General features: G+C 54.1%; 7 protein-coding genes across 7 annotated transcripts; 4 read left to right on the forward strand and 3 right to left on the reverse strand.

Moving 5' to 3' along the window:
- Window positions 1–124: 124 nt before the first annotated feature.
- SPSK_08611 (uncharacterized protein) lies at window positions 125–2585 on the reverse strand (the record flags this gene model as incomplete). Its single annotated transcript, XM_016735203.1, has 3 exons — window positions 125–1882; window positions 2026–2154; window positions 2247–2585. 3 exons carry the CDS (start codon window positions 2583–2585, stop codon window positions 125–127), a joined length of 2226 nt encoding a protein of 741 aa, XP_016587007.1.
- Window positions 2586–4948: 2363 nt separating this feature from the next.
- SPSK_08742 (uncharacterized protein) lies at window positions 4949–7062 on the forward strand (the record flags this gene model as incomplete). Its single annotated transcript, XM_016735330.1, has 3 exons — window positions 4949–5251; window positions 5327–5452; window positions 5518–7062. 3 exons carry the CDS (start codon window positions 4949–4951, stop codon window positions 7060–7062), a joined length of 1974 nt encoding a protein of 657 aa, XP_016587008.1.
- A 2462-nt stretch (window positions 7063–9524) lies between these two features.
- SPSK_09134 (DNA-directed RNA polymerase III subunit RPC5) lies at window positions 9525–11054 on the forward strand (the record flags this gene model as incomplete). Its single annotated transcript, XM_016735713.1, has 1 exon — window positions 9525–11054. The coding sequence occupies one exon, from the start codon at window positions 9525–9527 to the stop codon at window positions 11052–11054; it is 1530 nt and encodes a 509-aa protein (XP_016587009.1).
- Window positions 11055–12438: 1384 nt separating this feature from the next.
- On the reverse strand, window positions 12439–15120 carry SPSK_08536 (DNA topoisomerase 2-associated protein PAT1; the record flags this gene model as incomplete). Its single annotated transcript, XM_016735129.1, has 1 exon — window positions 12439–15120. The coding sequence occupies one exon, from the start codon at window positions 15118–15120 to the stop codon at window positions 12439–12441; it is 2682 nt and encodes an 893-aa protein (XP_016587010.1).
- Window positions 15121–17635: 2515 nt separating this feature from the next.
- SPSK_09069 (alpha 1,2-mannosyltransferase) lies at window positions 17636–19255 on the forward strand (the record flags this gene model as incomplete). Its single annotated transcript, XM_016735649.1, has 4 exons — window positions 17636–17683; window positions 17781–18743; window positions 18812–19100; window positions 19191–19255. The coding sequence occupies 4 exons, from the start codon at window positions 17636–17638 to the stop codon at window positions 19253–19255; spliced, it is 1365 nt and encodes a 454-aa protein (XP_016587011.1).
- Window positions 19256–19990: 735 nt separating this feature from the next.
- SPSK_09826 (30S ribosomal protein S12) lies at window positions 19991–20650 on the reverse strand (the record flags this gene model as incomplete). The annotated part of the gene is made up of 2 exons (XM_016736395.1): window positions 19991–20071; window positions 20141–20650. The coding sequence occupies 2 exons, from the start codon at window positions 20648–20650 to the stop codon at window positions 19991–19993; spliced, it is 591 nt and encodes a 196-aa protein (XP_016587012.1).
- A 784-nt stretch (window positions 20651–21434) lies between these two features.
- On the forward strand, window positions 21435–22943 carry SPSK_09149 (uncharacterized protein; the record flags this gene model as incomplete). Its single annotated transcript, XM_016735728.1, has 3 exons — window positions 21435–21556; window positions 21659–22819; window positions 22898–22943. 3 exons carry the CDS (start codon window positions 21435–21437, stop codon window positions 22941–22943), a joined length of 1329 nt encoding a protein of 442 aa, XP_016587013.1.
- Window positions 22944–23978: the final 1035 nt, after the last annotated feature.

The following is a 23978-nucleotide window of genomic DNA, read 5'->3' on the forward strand; positions in this document are numbered from 1 at the left end:
TAGGTGAGTGTTGAGATGGCAGGGCAGCGCATTCCACCCCATTTCAGTATGTAGTTCCTAGGAATGGATGCTATATGTGACACCACAGACGTTCATAAGGTATGCAAACAAGGGTATGACATCGTCATGCGCTTCGTGGACCGGGAGTCTCTCGACGCGTGAAGATGAAATTCGTCTCGAACCTATCGTAGGCATGTTGGCCCGTGATTGTCGGTTTCGATTCCGCCGGCCTTCCGCCCACGTATAGATCGTCGTCGTCATCACGGTTGTCGACGACCTCCATTTGTGCCTCGGCGGCTTGGGTAAAGGGAGGGAGGCGTGTCGTTGGTTCAGGACGAGGGATTGTCGCAATGGGCTCCGGATCCCTGCTGAGAACCATGTTTTTGGAGCGGGCAAGGGACACATTGCGGCTTCTAGGGGCTTGTTGAAAAGCCACATGGATGGTGGACCGTTCTTCGGGTTCTGGAGAAAGGGTCTCAGTGGCGGGTGGCTCGTCAGTCTCGGCAGGTTCAGGCTCGACAGGCTCAGTAGACGCAGAACCCGGCAAGCCGCCGTTGGGTTCGAGATTGGGTGGCTCGGTGCTGGCTGGTTCGACAACAGCCGGTCGCTCCGTACCGATATTTGCCTCGTCCGAGGGCTCATTCGCCTCGCTTTCGGACTCCTCGGAATGCCTATCGTCACAGAGGAAGCGTTTTCCGACAAGGCGGCGAAGCGCTTTATAGTAGCCCTGTGTCGACATCTTAAAGTCCCGCACGTACTGGTCGGCTGCCGACTCGAGCATTTTCGCCTCGAGGGTTTGCATAACCTCGTCGTGGGACGTGTGGGCCGACTCGGATGTGGGTATGCCTTCTGCTGCCCATACGCTAGGTCGCTTAATCGCGTTCTCAAAAAAAGCCCCCGGGTTGTGCAGGAAGCAAGCCAGCCCTCGTAGGACAAAGAGGCCCTTCTCGTCGTGGGGCGTGCGTGGCAGGTCATGGGCCAGGTCGAGTCTGGAAATCAATTCGGTCTGGCCAGGGGCAGGTTGCGCAAACTCATATTTTTTGAGAAATTTGACAACCCTATGTGCCTCGACATAGAGTTCGTGGCCAAATGGATCCAGAACGGCACTCAGGAACGGCAGCGCACCCGGGCCTTCTGCCGGACACGGAAGGTGCCTCCCCCGGAGATCCGCAAAAATGACGGACCAGTGGGACCTGTGGTTTACGGGAAATACAAGGAAATCGCAGGCCCTGGCAGACGGCGGAACGGTGTATTCCATGCTGCTCAGAGAATGCCACATAGAGGCCGGGACCAGGTGCACGTGGGCGTGTTGCTTGTGCTTTTTGCTCAACTCAGCAAATAGCGTTTCGAACATGTCCTCAGTGTAGTAGGCTGTTGGGTTGGCCTGCCTCAACAGAACTTCATGTTCACGGTCCAGTATTTGTCTGAGCGTCTGACTCCTTCCAGATTCTTCGTCTTCATCTTCGTCTTCATCGTCGTCTTCATATTCGTCTTCATCTTCGTCTTCGTCTTCGGCTTCGGCTTCGTCTTCGTCTTCGTCGTCTTCGTCATCGTCGCCATCATCGCCGCCGTCGTCTGTACTTCTGTCGTTTGCCCCACCATTGTTGCCATCATCGTCTTCACCGTTGTTGGTACGTTCAATGTTGCCACGGTTATTAACGTCTTTATCAGAACGTCGGGTTCGTTTCCTAGCTGATTGGGACTGGTCTGCATCTTTTCGACGCTTAGAACTTGTGTTGCCCTTTCCGAGAATATTAGTGCCTTGTAGGCTTATGTGGAGAGTCGTACCGATACCAAAGTCCGGCGAGGAGGTATAGGAGAACTCAATAGAGGAAGGAATTAAATGAAGAAATGTAGAGGAAGGAACGAATAAAATGAAGAACTGTGGAGGAGGGAACGAAAAAATGAAGAACTGTGGAGGAGGGAACGAAAAAATGAAGAACTGTGGAAGAAAGAACGAAGAATATGAAGAACCAATGGCGAAAAAAGCCAACGGGGAGGACGAAAAAATAAAATGCTACTCACCGATCTCATCGAAGAATTTGCCGCAATTACGCATGGTGCCTGTGCAACGACCATAGACACATCACAAGAACCGATGTTTGTGATGGTTCCATCCCCGTTGTCTCTGAAAGCGATGCGCTTGTGTGCGCTCTACAAAGATAGAAAACAAAATCAGTCAGAAATCCACACCGAAAGAGGCGGTGGCCTCACCATGAAATCAAATAAGAATAGCACTGTCATACTCTCCAATGCTTTGCAAGGCCTATTGTATTTTTTGCGTTGATGCCGCAACCAGCAACAGAACATGGCCATTTTTCGCTGCGGTTAGGGTCAGGGAAGGCGTATCCCCAGGGAAATAGGACGGCCTTTAATGTTGTCCACCCGCCTTGGTTGTTGGGTGCCTGGTGATAGCCCCGACCTGGTTCTGCCATCTTGATCCGTGCTGTCTCATCGTAGGACTCGCTTTCGCGATCAGCTCCCGGCCTGTTTGCTGGGAGTATTCGAACTACCTTGGTGGGCCGTGGCTGTGACGGTGTGGCCAGCTTTGCGGTCCCTGTAGTGGAACTTGGCGAGGCCGCCATTCTTGAAGGCCGCTTGTTTAGAAAAGTAGAGGGCATTTGAGATTCTGCAGGCTGACCAAGAAGACAAAAAATAGTAAAGTAAAAGAAGCACCGGTTGCAGGGTTGAACAATAAAAGGAGACGATTCAAATCAAAGAAGCAATGGCCACTCGGGGGCACCAGACGCATTTATACTCTTTGCGCCTACACCAATTTCAAGTGCTCGCAGCCCCGAAGAATATTCATGGTCTTTGTATGCTGTATGTCTGCCCAGCTACCTCATCCTGCTCTGTTGCTTGATGGCTTGTTTACGTTATGCACGCCCCTTCCCAACGTCTCTTCTCAACCAGTCGAACAGCCAACGCGGCCGGGATGTTTGCCGCAAGAAAAAAAAATTTCTCTCTCCCCCCTTCCTCGTCCCCCCTCTGCTTGTATTTTCCTGCTCCGTCATCCTACCGTGGCCTGGACACGCAGCTTCGTCGACACAATAGGGGTAAAAACTGCACTTTGCTGAGGGTGGGCGCACAGACAGGGCCGTCTTCGTTTCCTCATCACTTCACCTGCGCTGTAAAGTCCCTGGACAACACTTTTTGCCTCGTTCAGCTGGTTTCGACCTGGTCCATCATGTTACGACCTACGATATTCAGTATACGAATGCGCACCTAAAAGATGGTCTCGAATTGAACGATTGAACGGATGTGATCCGGAAACGACTGCCACAGCCCCCCCCCCCCCTCCAACCCCCCTGTACTGGGAAAAAAAAAAAAAGTCAGGGGTCATGGTAGACATGGGGATCTGATTGGTTGTCTGTTTCTTCGTTGTTTACGTGGCTGTCGCCTAGTTCCCAAAGTAGATAAGTACGAAGCAAGGGAGACGTCGTATGACATGAATAGCGTCTGTGACGGATGTGTGTCCGCGCTTCTTCTGACTAGGGGTCCTGAGTTCTGGAACGGGCTATTAATACAAAGAAAAGTCGCCGTGAAAACAGCGGCGCCGTCATGATGCCACTGGCTTGTACTCTGTACTTGCGATTATCAAAGGCAGTTTGTATCGTTGCAGAAGTACAAAGTACTTATTTTGAAAATTCGACCTTTCACAAGACCTAGTAAATAAGATTGTGACGAGCCAAGCGAGAGGTGCATTTTTGTACGACCTATTGGTCCGTGTCCATCTTAGGTATCAAGTGTAGCTGAGTATGCCTCCCTCTTGCCGGATATGCGGCACTCCTCTGCCCCGACCGCTCCCCCGCGGAAGGTGTCCTTGCTATTTTCTCTTGAATGAGATACGTCGAGTCGCTTTACTCTCTTACTCTGCATGAAGCCCGTTCGGTGGATTATTGCTTGTGGTGTTGATATGCCAGAGCTATTCTATTGGCTATCAGACTAAAGTCTATACTTCCTTCTCGACGACTCATTATGGCATTACTGGCAGAAATCTTGTGTCGGCCTTGTGCATCAGCCCAAAGCGAAATGCCAAGCTACGGCTCGATTGTACTGGACGCCTGGATGTATGTACATTTCTCTTTGACTAGATCTAACGGTGTCGAAAGCAAAAACAAGGCTAGAAATTAAGCGCCCGCCCTTGTCCCCACTTCTTTCCTTCTGGCACGCTAGGCCCCCGGAAGCGGCCAACGGCGACCAGAGCAGTAGCCATACACCACTTTTGTTTTATTTTTATCGGTGCTTTTCACGCAGGCTTCTCTCTAGGGACGGTGAAGCCGTCGGGGCAGACTATACTGGGCGCCTCGGCCTCCCTCTATACCTTTGCCACGGGTTGCAAAAACGGACACACAAGAAACGTAGACAAGAGGTTGGCCGCAAAACAGGACAGGAGAGAGTCTCAAGGGGCCGATGCGTTTGAGAGAGACCGACTTTTGGCCTCGACCTCTCTGTAGACCCGGGGCAGCGTGGTCTTGTCTCCGCGGACGGCCTCCCGTCGCAGGATATGCACCTGCAGCACGCAACTGAGCAAGGCAGACTGGGCAGAAAAGGAGGCGACGGGCTAAACATGGTCATTTTGTCTGCGATATCAAAGACGAGTTCGTTTAGTCCTCCATTTCTGGCCCCTGAGAATGGACGGAAAACGAGTCCATGGCCAGTCCAGAAATGGGAAGGGGGGGTCAGAACTGGTCATAGGGGACTAAATTTGTAGTTCTGGCCAGATTTAGGGCGTGGATGCCTCGTTGAAACAGTTTGCTGAGAAGCACAGGAAAAGGTACACATAGAAATAGTATTTAAGAACGTAATACGACGATACCTACTCGAAACTGAGAGACGCGTCAATACTCCCCTATTGTTTTGCTACTAGTATTTTGTAGCACTATACTCAGAATTCGGCAATTCCCCCATCCCCCCCATTTAGATTGTCTTTTCTTCTGCCACAGAAATGTCAGAACTACCAGGGCTGACGCCACGAGACCCCGTGCCTGGAGGACGTCGTGAAACTGACAATGACGCAGCGTCCATTTCCTCCACCAACATTAGATACTACGGACCGGAATGCGAGATTGTGATGGCAGAGCCGGGCCGCACATATCACCAAGCCCGTCGAAAGAATCGGTTTGCCAATTCGAAACATGCACTCCTACCAGCGGAATATGACTTCCCAGACGGCGACAGATGGGCATGTTCTGTGCGGGGATGCTTAAAGACGACGAGGGGATTGGTTGGCCTGGGGCACCATTGGATAGTAAGTAATCCTCGATGCGGATAGTTTGGCATTTGTTTTAGCTGGCTTGTCCTTGTCCTTGCTTACACTGTACAGGCAAGTCACATACGGACGGCATTCAGAGACAACGGGGATGGCTCGCTCTCTGCTGTCGGAACATGCGATGTCTCCATGGTCGTGAAGCAGATGCGCCCAGTAGTAGGAGCGGGCGTGACTGGACCGGTATGTATAGCCTTATAGGCCCCCAAAGCTCCGTCTCGCCTCGATGCTGACCTGACAAATCACAGAGGACGCCACAACGCAGGCGAAATATACGGCGCCGTGGCACTGTTTCCCGAAACGTGAGAGCGCGGCTGAATCTCCGAGAGCAACGCGCGGACCGCTACAACAACATTAACCGTCACATTTATAGCGACATCGAGACGGATCGCAACGAGCCAGATGAGCAGCAACAAAACGGCACGGCTGCCACAAATGACAGCTCCCACAATAATGCGGCCAGTCCAGCCGCGGACGACGTTCGGGCCGTCTTTGTCAAAAAACGACGCACACTGATGGCGCTGGAAGACCCGTCCGCCGACATCAATGCCGACACCATTGACGCGTCCGCAGAGCAGCTCCAAACGCGCAACAGGACGCATGACAATGTCTATATTTTCCCCTCCATGTTCTGGAAGAGCCAAGGCGACCGGCCGCCCCCCGCTCTGCCCACGCAGCGTCCGCTGCTAGCAAAAGACCGTGATAGCCTTGTCTTCCCCATCTACCACGAGCACGGCGACAACAAAGGGTGGTATGGCGTCTTCGTGCACCGGCGCGCTCCCGTGAAATTTGTGTTTGCTGTCGTCGATCCGACACATCCTGCAGACGCCTGGAAAATGACCGAGGCCATCGACATCTTCCGTTTCTTGCAGGCACAAGGCTGCCTCTGTGACCATCCCGCCGCCTCGTTCTTCAACCCAGACCCCGGTCTTCCTCGTGCGGCACACGGCAGCAGCGATGCCCACAGCGGCGTGTCCTTTCTGCGCGCACTGGGCTGCTTCCTCCACAGCCCCAAGGCCTTCTTTGACAGTGCGGTGCACGGCATGCCGCTACGATGGGCTCGTACGAGCTCCCGGGTGGCGTCCGCTGCACACATGACACGGGCGAGCATCCTGGACGATCTCAAAGAGTCGATACACCGCGACTTTGTGGACGAGGCGATCCAAGACTTCGTGTCCCGCGTGGACGAGTATGCAAACGGCCATGTGCAGGAGAAACGGCACCTCCTCATCTTGCACGCGGAGGCCGCAGGCCGCGCTGCGACGCAGCTTGTGGAAGAGAGCCAGGACAGCCCGCCCGAGTCGCGTACCAACAGGGCCGATGCCGCCGACGCCACAGCAGGTGAGACAGCCAGCGATGCGCCCGTCGCAGCTACATCGGCAGCGACATCGGCAGCGACAGCCTCGTCGTCCGCTCCAGTGGTCTCCAGGGAGAACGTTGTGGATGGCCATGCGACTGTACCCGCCACCCGACCACGTTCCACCCGCGCGTCGTCCCCGTCGTACTCCCACTTTTTTCCGCGCTCTCTGTCACGGACCGTTACACCAAGGCCAGCAGGGCCAGCCGCTCCATCCGCTCCGGCCGCCACAGCAGCACCAGGCGCACAGCCGACGCCGACGGCCGCGGCAGAAATATTTGTTCGCGCGGCGACAGCCGAAATGGAGGTGGACGAGGAAATAGACGTTCGCGAAGTGCCACCGCCAAACGTTCGCAGCAGCGCGGTTGATACCGACGTCGAACGCAGAACGAATAACGCATTTGTTGTTCTAGGGTCCACGTCGCATTCGTCTTAGTAATCTAGTCCCTAGTGTCCGGCTTCCTTTTATATTCGCAACGTCTAATTCGTAGTACTGGTGTTACCAACGCATGGGATAGGAACTAGCATGGCCCTCCTACCCTCCTTCGTCGGACATACGGGTGCAGGGCTGACAACCTACTTTCAGGGTTAATTCTACCTATTACAACCTACTCTCAGGGCTACCGGGGATTAGAGGTAAATAACCAAGAGAATAAAAACAGTTGACAAAGTGAATTGATCCGAAAAAGACGCAACGTGAGGTTAAAATCGAAGCGAAAATACGCGTAAAAGATGGAAGTTGATGATAATTTACAAGGTCCAAATGGGCAACGCCCATGTGTACACACTCCCTCCGTAAGACGTAGTATGTGACACCGTGCAAGGCAGACTGCAACATCCAGGGCATTCCAAGCATAGACGTGCAGGTTCAGCTGCGCCTATCGTATTGTGAGATGAGCATGCATGTATTTCGTAGGATTGCACTGATCCAACTGGATAGGTCCGTAATGTACCAAGAAGATTGCCCCACTTCAGCCTAGCGTGAGGTCAGCTTTCCTTTTACTTATGCCGCGTGTTTTTATGTACGTCTTACAGCTTGAAAGTTGGTGGTGTGTGCAGAACACGTTGTCGCAAGAGCAAGGTGTATACGAAGCACTCTAGTGAAATCCACGTCTGGATATTATGTATTTCTTATCTATAGCTTGTTATCTTCTTAAGTTTTAAAACTAAATAGACTAAGGAACAGTCTCTGTCGGTATCTTAGCATGCCGATTTCTAAAGAGCGGGCAGTCCCCTTGTATCTCCTTCTGGAACAATAGGAAGATTAAGAATATTAGGAATATTTTGAGGTACATTAATGTTAGATATATTTTGAGTAACATTATTGTTAGGGTTATTTTGAGTAATATTATTGTTAGAAGTATTTTGAGGATTATTAATAATATTTTCTGGAACATTTGGAGTATTCTGAGTAATTATCCTGATGTTTTTGTAGGTTTAAGTTTAGTTAGTAGTTTTGGCCTCTCTCCCTCCTTCTCCCCAAAAAAATATGGCCTTAAAAGAGCTTCCGATTAGAAGTCCATGCGTAAAATGAAATGATAAAAAGGAAAAGGGGAAACAGATAGACAGTGAGGAAAATTGTCAGAGGGTCCTAGGGATAGGGGTTCAATAGAGAGAGGATCACGAAGCAAGACAGCCAAAACGTAGGTAGTAGGATGTGCAAAATCTAATCCTTACCCCGCCTCATCGAGAGGAGAGGGCTCGGATGAGCTTATATTGTTATCTGTAGAAACACCGTAGATTCCCCGTTGAATCAACGCATACCTAAGACACCCACGCAGAAGGCGCCCTGGCCTTAGAGGCTGGCGGCCAGCTATAGAGGGGAGTGCATAGGCACTCTGCGATGCACCGTAGAATCTCTGGCGAATAACAAGTAAGTGGAAGGGGCCTGTAGGTGCCTGACAATTGGCCAGGGCCGTGCCGGCTGGCGGCGGCCATGCTGGCGGGCCGCGCCCAGCAGGCACGCTAGTAAGGCCTGGCTGACATAAGCGGTGAAACCCCGTTGAATCCCCGTAGATTCAACGGTGTTTGGGCATGCCATGACAAAAATGCAAGCAACTACACGTCGAGAAAAGAAGAGGTAACTTGACAGGAGCTTCGTTCAGAACTCCTGTCGACAGTCATCGAATCTTTCCATCCGCAAGAGAATTCATCCTGCAAGGTGGGATGTTTTAGCCTTAGTCATAAATCTGCTTCGCCATTTCATTAGGTAGCATCCCACACCGTTTTAGTACCTTAAGACTTAAGACTAGACCGCTACCACTAAGCCAACTGGCAAAATAGAGAGCCCTGTGGCACCAACGCTAGATAACAGGTCTGAGGTACCGCAGTCCAACACGTAGTCTGACTACATAATACGAAATACAGGAGCTCATAATAAGGAAAGAAAAAAAGGCATAACCCATATCCCGAGCAACAGCAATGTGTGTGTATTGTCCAGTGTTTTTCCAAGACATTAAGAAGAAACCTCGTCTCCAAAGTACTAGAATATAAAGTCTGAAAGAGCGAAAGGTTCGAACAGACACATACTGCCAACGATTGTATGAGCTTGTAAACTGGATAAATAAATCAACCATAAATCAAGCAAAATTGCAGTAGGGGTCGTCTAACGGTCGGATTGAAATTGAAAGGTTGTCGACATGTCGCGGAGAACTTGGTCTACTTTCATTGAAGCCAAGTAGTTGTGAACGACCTACGCTAGGGCGGTAGGGCGGAGAGAAGAGATGTTGGCCTTGGGACCCACTTATTTTATTCTGCCGTACTTACTCGTCAACCACCAAGAAAATTTACAGCGTCAGAGCTGTCCTTGCGATTGGAGTCGCTCCGCGTCTTGCCATATCGACCACTTCACCCAGCGACGCTCGAGAAACTTGTCGCTTTGGACACACGACCGCAAATATGGCCACAGTAGAAAGCTCAGACACGGTCGCCACGCCTGACCCGGACCCCGTCATCGCCCGCTACAACGTCTTCCTCAAGCCGCAGCTGCCCGCTCATCAGAAACTGCTCGTGCTCCAGTATCCCAATCGCACCGACAAGAATGCGGCCGGTAGCGGTGCCGGCGCCACCTCGCTCAGCGGCCAGACCCCGACCGAGCTGCGCATCAAGACCGCGTCGGGCATGGTCGAGGTCGACGTGCCCCTCGACTACGCTTCGGCCTACGACCGCGCCAAAGGCATCGCCTGGGGCACGGCGCTGGCGACGTCCACCAAGGCCAAGGCGGGGGGCAGCCACGGTCTGGCGGGCGGCTTTGGTGTGGGCGGCACCACCCAGGGTAACAACCGCCACGGTCCTGGCGGTAGTGGTGGTGGTAGCCGCGGTGCCGCTGCTGCCTCTGCCCAGGCGGCGGCCGCGACCCACGCCGCCGCCGAAGCCGAGGGCGGCCCATCGGCTGGGGCTGGGGCTGGTGCTGGGACCACATCGTCGGCCGACTGGGCCGAGGCCGTGCGCCAGGACCGCGTGCTGCGGCTGCAGACGCTGGGCGGCATGTGCCCGCCCGCCCGCATCGCCGAGGCGCGCTGGATGATTGGCGCCTTTGACGGCGGCAACCTGCATCTGACGCCCGTCAACTCGCTCGTCCACCTGCGGCCGCAAATGCACCATATTGACGCCGAGGCCGAGGTCGAGCGCGCCAAGCACCGGGACACAAATGCTGCGGCGGGTGCCGGCGGCGGCGAGGGCGGCACTGGTGTTGGCGGCGCTGGCGGTGCAGGGAGCGCCGGTGCAGGCGGTGCAGGCGGTCGTGCGGCCGGTGCCGCTGGCGCTCGTGCTATCCACATGACCGTCAAGAGCGCCGGTGCCGACGGCGACGAGGTCATTACGGAAACCATGGCAGACCGCCTGCGCGCCGTGCAGATGGAAAACTGGGCACGCATGCTCTACGTAGGCGACGACGACGAGACCTCGTGGGAGGTGTACGACCAGACGCTGTTCCTCAAGGACCCGGCGGCGGCCATGCAGGCAGCAACGGCCGTGGCGGCTACGACGACAGCAACAGAGAGCGGCGCCGACGACGTGGGCGGCAAGGGCAAAGACATCGTGACCGACGCCGCCCACGGCCAGCTGGTCGACAAGGTACCGGCGCTGCTCACAAACTGGACCGAAGACGACATGCTGCAGGCCATTAGCAGGATTGAGAAGCCGCCCGACGACCTGACACCCACCCCTACCGCCAGCATGGCCAAGTCGAAAACGGCCGTCAAAGGCAAGGGGCCGGCATTGCCGTTGCCCACGGCGGTTGGTGGTATCGAAATCAAGAGCGAGGCGGACGCACAATCTACGTCGCCCAATGCACAGCGCCGGACGCGCCCATTGGCCCGCTCAGCCGCGTCCAAGGCTGCGGCTGCGGCCCCTGCAACGACATCGCGCGCTCGTGGTGCTCGGGCACGGCAAGCAGGGCGTGGTGTGGCCATGGACGTGGACCAGTAAAGGTGGGGTGGATTATCTCTTAGGGCTGAACATATTAAACTTGGGTGTACAGTGCCCTTGGCGTTGATAGTCTGAGCGTTTCTTGACATTGAGAAATTGCTAGGGACTTTGGGCTGAAACGAGGGTGACTTACCAATTTGCGCCCCAGAGGTACGTCTTTGGAAGCACTCGTGGGTCGAGTTAGGGCATAAGAGCCAACCATGTCGTGCGGCTGAAATCGTCACATTTTTGGACATTGGATTCTGATGGGGGTGGAGTGGGGGTCAATTCTATCAGCATTTGGCATGGCGTTACAATGGGATTTGGGAAATCGGGCCGTCCGTTGCGGTACCGTCTGTATAGAATTCAAAAAGATATACAACCACAAGATGCACCTCGGAGGAACCAAGTTCTTCCTGCATTGCCTCGTAAAATGGGCATGCCTTGCATTGTCTTTTCTTCTTTTGGGCCTGCAAGTTCCTGGTCGATCCCCAAACCTCCGCTTTGTCCTTCTACATGTCCTTGTTGTAGCATGATACGTAAGTAATACAATACAGGTTACAAGTAGCAACACACCCTTCGTTGTGCTGTCCCCCGTTTCCAAGCCCTCATTGACAGCAAAAAAATAGTCTCGGGCACTGGATTCCTGAAAGCAACCTCCTTCTTCCCCCGTCAATGCTTTCCTATGTTGACAGTTTCTGTTGAAAACATCAAACTGTGGCAATTTTCCGTTTCCCCATCCCTACGACCCAGGCCAAGTTAAAAATGTCTGACGCTGGTGTCTTCTTGTCCCCAGAAATGGCACGTGGTAAAAATGGTCCATTTGTGAACAAATCGGCGAGCTAGACGTGGTCCAGTCCTCCCCAAGGTGGCCAATGCTCGAGAAGAACGGGTGCCGTCGTGCCGCCAAATGTCCATGTGTGCTCGATGGAGACGAGGAACATCTACCAGGCTATTTCGAGCTTAGCAGAGAGGCTCGTCCCAAGGAGTCTTTTGTTGTGTCTTGTTGTGTAGTGGCCTGTTTTGTTGTCGTGACTTTCTAACTTTTGTGATTTTTTTTTGGTTGACATTGTTGTGGTTTGACGAACTTCGTCGACGTTGTGGTTTGTTGCCGAGCAGGGTTGATAAAAATACTGCATTCGACTTTTGTGAAAAGCAAATAAACGTGAAAAATGCAGAGCAGAGGATACAGCGCAAAGCAGCAGCAACGCAAATCAGAACAAGCGACAAAACAATGCAGAGCTTGAAACAGGGGAAAGCAAATAAAAAGCACACGCTGAACGGTAAAAATCAGAAAGGCCGTTTAGAAAAAGACACGGACACTTCCAAGGGCGTCATTGGCAGTACAGACGCCTGACGCCCTGCGAATGGCGGACACGTTATGGGGACGTGCCATCACCGTCTCCTACTGGAGCAGCTCGACGTCCAGACCGATGGAACGCATAAACAGGTTCACATTCTGCAGGCGCTGCGCCGACAGGTCGACCGGCAGCGTCTTGGCCACCGCGACGGTGTCCATGACCCGGTCCTTGACGGCCAGGACAAGGCGCTGCTGCTGGTCGGGCGTCGCGCCAATGCCCAGCGCCGCCAGAAGCTGCCACACGTACATGTCCTCGCCCGACGACACCGTGCCGGGGAACATGTAGGGCAGCACCGGCTCGAGCGCATTGAAGAAGTTGTTGTAGGTCATCTCCCACGACTGCCACTGCTCGGGCGTGCCGCCGCCGGCCTGCTTGATCAGCTCGGCACGGCTCAAGATGGTGGTCAGCATCGACGCGCCGATTCTCGACCGCGCAACCACGTCCACCTTGAGGTTCGTAATCAAGCCCAGGACGCCCGCCACCAGGTCCAGCTGCAGCTCGCTCATAAACGTAAACAGCGTGTGCACCACGGTGAGCGTGAACAGCTCAATCTCCTCGCGCAGCGCCGCATTCGGGCCCGTGCCCTCATCGCTGTCGCTCGTGACCTGCGCGTTGCGCACAATGTCCAGCTGGTCGAGGTGCACAACAATCATGGTCAGCACCGTGGCGCGCAGCTCGTCCGACAGGTGGCGGAACACGCGCGGGATGGCCTTCTTGCCCTTGGGAAACGACAAAAAGGCAATGAACGGGTGCACGGGGAACTCGCCAATGGGCTCGTGCACCTTGAGCTCGCGCCACAGCTGCGTCTTGAGCACCTCGAGCTGCTCGGCCCACTCGCCGCGGCGCTGCATCAGCTCCAGGTCGTCCTGCTCCGTGGGCGGCGGCGGGATCGAGCGCGCGTGGTCCTCAATCTCCATGAGCGTCGCGTACACCTTTTCGATGCTGTTGAGCACGGTCTTGCGGTCGAGCACACGCGCGTGGCCGCTCGTCGACTGCGACACTTTGTGGTGGGCACTGGCCGGGCGGTCGGCGCCCACGCTGCCACTGCCGCCTCCGCCGCCTTCGGCGCCACTCGAACCGCTGCCGCCACCGGCCGCAGCGGCCTCGGACGATCGCTTAATGTTAAGAAGCGGCTTTGGGGTCTTGGCGTTGCTGAAGGAGATCTTGCCGAGGGTGCCTTCGATCACCAGCTGTTTGTTCTTGGGCCGGTTCTTGGCGGCCTCGACGGCACGTTGTACCTGCTGCTCCATGCGCTGCATGTGGTTGTCGGCGCCACGGTCCCGGTTCATGTAGCGGCGCGAGTTGAAGCGGCTGCCCGTCTGGAACAGGTAGGTCTGGGCAAAGTTGTTGAGCGGCTGGCCTGGGTGCTGACGGTTGCCGCCACGGATCTGGTTCAGAACCTGGTAGTAAAAGTCCTCACGGAGAGCCTCGTCGGTGCCGTGCTCGTTGGGGTTGCCAGTGGCCGACACGAGCTGCTGAAGCTGGATGCGCGTAACAAAGTTCTTGTCCTGGGGCGTCATGAGGCCGTTGTTCTTGGACAGCAGGAAGATTTTGTGGTTGCGCTTGGCACGTCTGGCCTCCTGCTCCAGGTAGGCCGCCTTCTCCTCGTCGGACAGGTGCACGAGCTGCGACGGGTGCGTAATGATGTGGGGAACACCCGAGAACGAGCTGGTCTGACGATGATGCGAGGGCTGGTTGGGGAACTGCTGCGGAGGCGGCGCACCAAACTGCTCCGAGAGCCGGTTAGGGTTCTGGAGGATCTGAGTTGGCTGGGCGGGCGGCGCTTGCCGGTGTTGCAGATGTTGCTGTTGCTGTTGCTGCTGCTGTTGCTGTGGATTCGGGAACATGCCCGGCGATGTCTGCTGTGCAGGCGGGCGCTGCAGCAGGGCCATGGGATGGTTCAGGCTATGAAGCTGGCTAGGATCGCCCAGAAGCTCCTGCGGCGGCACCGGGTAGTAGTCGCCAGGAGGTGGCTGGTGGTACTGCTCCGGGATTTGCTGGTAGATGGGCTGTTGCTGCTGCGGCTGCTGCTGCGGCTGCACGGGAGGGGCTTCCTGGGCCTTGCTCTGGTTGCGCATGGCTGCTTCGACCTCCTCCAGGCTCAGGATCTTGCGGCCGGACGGAGCAGTCTGGCTCGTCGTCGACGAGGCCTGGGGCGTAGACGAAGCTGCGGGTTTCTTGGGAGCGACGCCCCACAGGGCAGCGTCGACCTGCATGTCGGGCTCGGGCTCCTTGTATTTTTCGTAGCCGGAGCGGACAGGCTTCACGGCGGGGGCCGGAGCAAAGTAGTTCTGGTTGTAGCTGCCCACGGACGGGCCCTGTGTATAGTCGTTGCGAACGGGAGCGTTCCGGGCGACGGGCTGCATGCGGTTGAAGCGGGCGTGCTCCTCCTCAATGGCATCGGAGACCTTGGCCGTTTGGCCGAAAAAGTCAAAGTCGTTGCCCACCTTGGCCGAGCCAAAGGCGCCCGTGTTGCCGCCGCCGCCACTGGCGCCGCCGCTCGCACCGCCTAGCACAGCATCACCACCAAAGGTGTCATCGTTGAAGGCATCGCCGGTCTCCTCGAGCTGGTCGCCGAGGCCGTCGTAGGTGTCTTCGAACTCGAGTGCGTCGTCGACCGCGTTACCGCTCGCGAGACCAGCAAAGGGATCGTTGATTTGGGAGAAGCCCGGCGCGGCCGTATTATGGCGCGACTGGGAGGATTGGTCAAAGCCAAAGAAGGCCATGTTGGATATGCGGGGTCGTGGCTGTCGATGTAATCGACATGCACGAGTTGGGGGGGAGGGTTGTTGAGCTTTTGTTTGGTGTTGTGGACGGCCACGATGTTGCGCAAAATGGTGCAAATGGTGCGCAAAGGTAGGTGGAACAGTTAGCTCAGGAAATGCGTGCGCTGTCACGTGATTATAAATAATGGAGAAAATACGCCGCAACCAATCACAACGGCAACTGCCACAGAACAAGATTGAAAAAGTCGGAGCTCTTCTTGGTTTGCTCTTCTTTGATTCATGGTTTGCTGTAAGTCGTGCCGAATGCTTCTTACAGCAAATGCCGTCCTGTGCTTTGTGTCAGCCGTGTGATGACCTTCGTGTGCCACGAAGACGAAGAAGCTTCGAAGCCACATTTGAGCGCAGGAGTGTGGCGTCAACAACCGGCCAGAACGACCTTATTCTTTGAGAAGGATTCCAATTGACTAGCCGATAAGAATAAGCATTATTGTCTTGGCATGCTTGCATCTCTCAGTTGCCGGTCGCCAAAATCGCACTCCGACGGCGGCAGGACACGTCTAGGTTTCGAAACATCAATATATGTCGTACTCGTATGATGTATGCCGTGCTACATCGTGGTTCTATCAAAACGCAACGGCAGTGCAAAAATGTGAATAAAACGCCAACCATGATTGTGAACTGGGCCCCTATGGCCATGTTTTGTTTGGTGCTCTAAGTATCATGTGAAAACCTGACGCGCAAAGTGTCCAGTGCATCCCCAACGAAAACAAAGCCCACGGCAGTTGGAGCCAGTAATTACGAGCCAATACAACCCTAGTAAGTACGATCGTAAGATGTAGCAGAACAGTACCAAGCGAAGGCACTCCAGTCCTTCCGTTCCTCCGCTTCTGCCTCCTGGTTCGAGCGCCAGTTTACTAACGAACTGCTAACGGCCTCTATTAAAAAGTACCGATATCCCTGATCATCAGCTTCTATATTTAATGTGAGTCGTATTGTACCTCTGGTCCAGCACTTGTCTTTTCCTATTCAAATGCCCCTTTGCGGCTTCAGTGGCGTTGTATTGCCTTGTGCTCTAGATTCTCATTGGTCCAGCGCATCAAGCTATCTTACCGTACATATATCGGACCTGGGGGACTTGACGCAGCCTACTGTGAACGTGCAGGACGAACGCGTTCCAGAAAGGAAAAGAGGTGGTTAGCTGAGATGAAATGGGACGCTGCATTGAGTCTATGAGGTCGCTGCCAATCTGCACACCCGCTAGTGAATACGAGATGTCACTTATTACTTGGTCGCCAATATAAATTGCCTTCAGCGAGCCTGCCGAAGCAGCCTCCAAGATGCCAGCGCGCTGTGGCGTAAACCGTCCTGCCGGTAACCACGACGCAGTAGTCGGTAATTTTACTGCTGAAAATTGTAAGATTCCACTATTACCTGTCTAGTATGCCGCAGAGGCTCGTCAAGGCGCCACATCCACTAAATCAAAATTGTTTAGGGCCACAGTTTCCTCGTAGTTAGATACACCCACTGCACGACGCAATTACACACTAACCGCGAGCTGAATATACCGCCCAAACGGGCTAGACGTACCTGCGAGCCATGCGAGCATGCCTACCGTCACGCTACGCCACGCCGGGCAATTTCCGTTGAACTGAACACGTTCTAAGGGGCGTTAGAACAGGGCGTTCCAGGGCGTCGCTCCAGTGAGAGGAACCTTGCAAACACGCGGCGCGCGCCTCTTTCGCGCCATAACTCAGCGCTCTCTGTCCTCCTGGTGAATAATCCATGCGCTGTTATTTAGTTGCATCTCGACACTATGGTCAGGCCATTCGATTGACGAGCCGACGCCGACACACATGTCCTCCCAAAGACAAACTAACTTGGACAAAGGTCCGCTTTATTGCGCCCTCCTCGTAATACACCCTTGCCTTGCTTTAGGCCCCTATTCTGCATTTTGTCTCTTTTCTCGGCTCTCCCTTGCCAGGCCTTGTCCATCGCGCCTGCCTCCTTTTCTTGCTTTTTGCTCCTGCCCTTCGTATGTCGCGTATGGCATTGTCCCTGCTTCTCCTTTTTCTCAAGTCTCTCGCATCCTTTTTCACTCCAACGGAGTAACCAAATACAAGCTTTGATATATTTGCACAGGCAAAGGGATCGACCTATTCCGCTTCTTGGGGCACCCCTGCTTGTAGGCTCTTGGCTTCATTGAGACTCCACCCCCCACACCTATCCCCTTTCTTCGTCTTCGCCTTCCCTTTTCGTGGATCTCTTTTTCATCTCGTCTTCTACATACAACGCACCTGTTCACTTCTCTTTCTTCTCTTCAGTTTGTCTTCTTTTTCATTTTGACTTCTTTTTTCCCTTGAAGCAGTTGAAGGGACGTTTCATGAGCACGGTTCCTTCGCCGACATCCTTTCTTTTACTACGCTCTTTTCCAAACCGCGACATTCGGTTCTCTTTTTGTCCATCACAGACTTTACAGCTCAAGCGTCCTCTTTAGGTCGCCATCGTTGCCGCAATCATGGTCGGCAACGCCCGCTACGTGCGGTACATTGTGATCGCATTCTTTGTACGTCGACCGCTTCTTTTCCCTTTCTTGATGGCCGGCGGTGGCCCGCCGGTGGCCCCATACTCGACGACATCGCTAACCGGGTTTCCTCCCACAGGTAATCGCCATTGTCTACTTCGTCTCCAACACATCCGATAATGTCGCGTTGCGGACACCCGAGATGCTCGGTCTGAGGCCCAGCAGCAGCTCCTCGTCCTCCGGCTCATCCTCCGACTCGTCCAGCGACCCATCGGGCCACACAAACTCCCACACTGAGTCTTCTTCAGATAGCCAGAAGGCCATCAAGGAGGGTTCTACCAGTGGTTCTACTGGCTCCGGCAGCTCGGGCAGCTCAGTATTCGGCAGCACCACCACCAGCGGCGGCAGCGCCGTCGACTACCCCCTGGCCATGTCCCCCAACGACCCCGGTTTCTACGCGCCCGTCGATACCGCCCCCGGCCCTCGCATGAACGCCACCTTTGTCACCCTGGCCCGTAACTCAGACGTCTGGGAAGTCGCTCGGTCGATCCGTCAGGTGGAGGACCGCTTCAACAAGCGCTACCACTACGACTGGGTCTTCCTCAACGACAAGCCGTTTGACGAGGAGTTCAAGAAGGTCACGACGTCCCTCATCTCCGGCACCACCCACTACGGCCTGATCCCGCCCGAGCACTGGTCGTTCCCCGAGTTCATTGACCAGGACAAGGCCAAGAAGGTCCGTGAGGATATGGCCAAGAAGAAGATTATCTACGGCGACTCGGTCAGCTACCGCCACATGTGCCGCTTCGAGTCTGGCTTCTTCTTCCAGCAGGAGCTAATGCTCAACTACGACTACTACTGGCGCGTGGAGCCCAGCATCGAGTACTTCTGCGACATCCACTACGACCCCTTCCGCTACATCCACGAGAACAACAAAAAGTACTCGTTTGTGCTGTCTCTGTACGAGTACGCCGAGACCATCCCGACTCTGTGGGACAGCGTCAAGAAGTTTATTAAGGAGCACCCCGAGCACATTGCCGAGGACAACTCGATGCGCTTCCTCAGCGACGACGACGGCGAGACCTACAACAAGTGCCACTTTGTATGTATTTGCCGATTTATGTTTCTGTGCTTTTCTCGTCTTTTTGCTACCCCAACTGACCTGTCTAGTGGTCCAACTTTGAAATTGGCAACCTGAACTGGTTGCGCTCCAAGGCCTACACCGACTTCTTCGAGTCGCTCGACCGCGATGGCGGTTTCTTCTACGAGCGCTGGGGTGATGCCCCCGTGCACTCCATCGCCGCCGGACTGTTGCTGCCGAAGGAGGAGATCCACTTCTTCAACGACATTGCCTACTACCACGTTCCCTTCACCCACTGCCCCACGGGCGAGGAGACGCGCCAGCAGCTGCGTTGTCACTGTAACCCTAAGAACAATTTTGACTGGAAGGGCTATTCTTGTAAGTTTAAATATTGTTATTTTGTTTTATTTCGTTTTGTTTTGGCGTAAACTACGTCGTCGCGGCAAAACATGATCGCTAACAGTCCAGGCACGTCGAGATTCTTCGACATGAACAACATGGAGAAGCCGGATGGCTGGGAGAAGCAGAGCTAGAGCAGCACCAATCTGCTCTCATCACCTCCAATTGAAAACCATACAACCCTCCAACCTTCCAACACCGAAATAGATATGCGCGAATCACCATAGTTTTCAGAGCATGGCAGTCAGAAATGACATGGGTTACATTGAACTCCGGCGCGTTTCATCATGGCCTCCATGACGTTAAGGCACAAGTGTGCTACGTCAGACATGGCGCTGGTACGGGTCTGCTGAAGGTGGAAATCAACAGTCTGGAAATAACAGGCGGCGCACTTTGCACAGGATTGACTATGAAAGCAGTCGATATTTTGGGAATGCGGTTTTCTGTTTTGTAAAAACAAATTCTTCATAATCTTGTTTTCCGAACCGCGAAATCCTGTTTCTTTTTCGTGCCTCTCACTTTACTTGTTTCTGTTTTCTTACCTTTGTGTTTTGGATGGTTCATACCGCAGGCTACGGATAGATTGAAACGAAACAACAGGATCTGATACTCTTTTTTGGCTTTCCGGTTTGGTGCTGTACGATAAGTTGGTCAAGCCCAAGGCGAATTAAAACAGACTCGATCGTTAATGGGATTCTAGTAAATAATGTGAACGGATCAATACGATAAGGTCAATACGATAAGTGGAAGCGTTGAAAATATAACGGTAAATTTTTGGCTTTTATATCGTACATAAGATACCCGGTCACGACATATCTATCAACCCAACGCTGTCTTCCTAGCTCGAATGGCTCCTATGAAATCCAGACCTAGCCAACAGTGGCCGTCTTTGGCTTCTTCGTGCCGTATTTGCTGCGACTCGTCATCCGGTTTGCAACGCCAGCCTGATGCTGTTGTTAGCATATTGTCGCACACCAACAAGCAAGACGATGTACAGAAAACAGTCAGAATGGACATACCAGATCATATGCGCCACGGACGAGACGGTACCGCACACCAGGACAATCCTGCGCACGACCGCCGCGCACGAGCACCACACTGTGCTGCTGGATGTTGTGCCCCTCGCCGGGAATGTATGCCGTGATATGGCGGCCGTTGGACAAGCGGACACGCGCCGTCTTGCGCTCACCAGAGTTGGGTTTTTTCGGCCGCGTGATGCCGACCTTGAGGCACACGCCCTTCATTTGCGGCGCCTTCATCTCCGACAGGGCCGGCGACACAGGTTTCCGCTTGCGCCGGGGCTTGCGGCAGCCGCGAAGCACCTGGTTCAATGTGGCCTGGGTGGAAGGGGTCGAGGAGAAAAAACGGAATGCGGGCACGGCGGGCAGACGTAGCGCCAGGGAGACAGCCGGTGTCGTCATTGATGTGCATGCGGTCGTCTTGGCCACGGATTGTGTGAATCGAGTCCGGAGCGGCGTCGCTGGCCGCAACAGCAGCCGCAGGAGCGGCGACACCATGCTTGGCTGCATGGCTGGTTGTGACGGTCTTGTGGCTCGGGGTAATGGAAGAGTGATCGGCCGGAGGAGCTTCACGGTTTCCGAGATCGCGAGACCAAAACCTCACGATGCTCTGTATTCTCACGCAACCTCCTTTCCACCTTTCGTTAGCCTCCGCCAAAATTTCCCAATTCCCAGACCACGAATTTGGTCACGTGGTGATAACGGCTCAAGCACTCCAAAGTCTCCAACCGGAAGTTCACTTTTTGCGGGTCCCGTCGCTCCACGATCTGTCGCGCCTCGCTTTCTGATTGTCCCCACCTACAGGACCGACGGCAACCATTTGCTCGGCTTTGGCGTGTTCCCCAAGCCGCTGCCCCCGGTCAGCTCGCCTCCAAAGTATCAAAGAGCGGGCCTTTGTCACAAGCAATGGATACCCTCGGTACAAAGCATCCAAAGGACCGCTTATTTTCTACCGCGGGGCTGTTTGGTACACTCCGCTTGACCAGCGAGCCTATTTTCGCTTGTGGACGACGTCTATCTACGAAAAAGGGTCGCGGTAATGACGGGTTTGAGTCCTTAGATACTGTATTTTCTTTGCCAGGGTCGTTTTCTTCTTTTTATTTTCGGTCTACTTGTTGCCGTCGTGACCCGCCAAGTGCTTGTTCCTTGCTATATATGCATTCCACTGGTCGCTCTTACCCCAACTTTGCCCTCCTCTGCCTCCTTTCTCCCTTTGCTTCTCTTTCTTTGTCGGCCGCCATTCTACAACTTCGTCCCTCCTGGTTCTCCCGACCTCCCGACACAGCCCACCACAATGTCGTCCTTCGTACGAGTTCTGCGCCCGGCCCTCCGGATGGGCCAGGTCTCTACCATCTCCAGAATCGCCACGGCTGCCCCACGGAGAGCACTCCCCAGCCGGATAGTGGCCGCTCAAGCGTAAGACGAGCTGTGATGTGCCCTGTTCTGATTTATCTTTGTTGTGTGATTTACCGTATCGAACATTGCCGGCTGACCCGTTTCTTGATGCTGTCCGTGTAGCACCCGCTCGTTCTCGTACACACCCGCCCGCCGCGATGACGACGTCCCCCACCTGCCCATCATGTCCCTCAACGAGATCGAGTCGTCCATGCAGGAGGCCGTGCAAAAGTTCGCCAACGAGATTGTCCTGCCCAAAGCCCGCGAGATGGACGAGGCCGAGGCCATGGAGCCCGAGATCATTGAGCGCCTGTTTGAGCAGGGGCTGATGGGCATCGAGATCCCAGAGGAGTTTGGCGGCTCCGGCATGAACTTCACGTCTGCCATCATTGCCATTGAGGAGCTGGCGCGTGCCGACCCCAGCGTCAGTGTTCTCGTCGACGTCCACAACACGCTCGTCAACACCCTCTTTACGCGCTACGGCAGCCCCGCCATGCAGAAGCGTGTTCTGCCCAAACTTGCCTCCGAGTCCGTCGGCTCCTTCTGTCTGTCTGAGCCTGTGTCGGGCTCGGACGCCTTTGCCCTGGCCACGCGCGCCACCGAGACCGAATCCGGCTTCCGCATCTCGGGCTCCAAGATGTGGATCACCAACAGCATGGAGGCCGAAATCTTCATCGTGTTTGCCAACCTCGACCCTTCCAAGGGCTACCGCGGCATCACTGCCTTCCTCGTGGAGAAGGGCACTCCCGGTTTCTCCATTGCCAAGAAGGAGAAGAAGCTGGGCATCCGCGCCAGCAGCACCTGCGTCATCAACTTTGACGACGTCGACATCCCCAAGGACAACCTGATTGGCGAGAAGGGCCAGGGCTACAAGTACGCCATCGGCCTGCTGAACGAGGGCCGCATCGGCATTGCCGCGCAGATGACCGGCCTAGCCCTCGGCGCCTGGGAGAACGCCGCCCGCTACTGCTGGAACGACCGCAAGCAGTTCGGTCAGCTGATTGGCGAGTTCCAGGGCATGCAGCACCAGATGGCCCAGTCCTACGTTGAGATTGCCGCCGCTCGTGCGCTCGTCTACAACGCCGCTCGCAAGAAGGAGGCCGGCGAGGACTTTGTCAAGGACGCCGCCATGGCCAAGCTGTACGCGTCGCAGGTTGCCGGCCGCGTCAGCAGCCTGGCTGTTGAGTGGATGGGTGGCATGGGCTTCGTGCGCGAGGGTCTCGCCGAGAAGTTCTTCCGTGACAGCAAGATTGGTGCCATCTACGAGGGTACCAGCAACATCCAGTACGTTACACCTTTCTTTCTTTCTTTTTCTTATTTTTTTTTTATTTCTTCCACGTGCATCCATACTAACTAGTCTAGGCTGAACACGATTGCCAAGCTTCTACAGAAGGAGTACACCGCATAGAGATCCCACAGTTATGTTTAGAATGCGTGGCGAAATGGAGAAGCGTCACTTCATATCCAGAAGCAACAGCGCGGGACCCGATTCTTGATTTTTGGCGTTTTTGTTGGCCTGGGAATTTAAACGTACATTGCCGGGTGAAGTACACAAAGAAATAAATACATAAATTGGATCAACACACTCCGCAAAGACATGAGCGCCGTCCGTAGCCCGCGTTTACGTATTTTGATACAGATCTTCTCCTTCAAATCAAATCTGAACGAGGTCAACTAAACCGGTTTCCAGACATCACCATCTCGCCGTACTTTTGCAATGTGTTTTACATTTTCAAGGTAGCATCAGTCTACTACCGACACCTCGAGCTATCTCACATTCTATATATAATTGGCCAGGTAAGAGAACTGTCGCCTGCAGTACTTTTCAGTTGAAACCGGCAATGTCGTGTCACGTCAACTTTTTGTCAGCTCGAACATTTATCTCGTCTGGTCGTTTTGTGCCACGTGTATACGAGTTTTATTTTCTCGGGAATTTATTTTTCTGTTATTTTAAGCTTTATGATTTCATATTCAACAATAGCCGAGTACACACGTAACGTTATCTTTAAATTTCATTTTCATTCAAAGCTCAAAATCATTTTTTTTCTTAAATAAATTATTAAAATCATTATGATATACATGGTAATGCTAATAATCAGGAATAAAACGAGAAAAATGAAAAACGGTTAAAATATAGTTTTCAGCATGAGCAGTTTGCCCTGAACCGACGTCAACCGTTTCTCGCTACGAGGCCATCCGTATTGCCACTGTGGACAGTTTACGCAGGAAAGAGTCCCCACAACTAATTGAACCAGTCGAGAGGACTAGAGAGCTAGTGCCCAGGTTCATGTTATGCCACTGTGCCAAGCGCACTGGAGGAAAATTGAGATGCACGACATACGACGAACGGGACGCAAAACGGACCAAGTAAATTATGAGAAAAACAAGGAAAAATATATGGTGACATAAGTAGCGAGATGACTGCAGCTTGGGCTTACCCCGG

Source organism: Sporothrix schenckii (assembly GCF_000961545.1).
Source record: "Sporothrix schenckii 1099-18 chromosome Unknown Cont44, whole genome shotgun sequence".
Lineage (NCBI taxonomy): Eukaryota > Fungi > Ascomycota > Sordariomycetes > Ophiostomatales > Ophiostomataceae > Sporothrix > Sporothrix schenckii.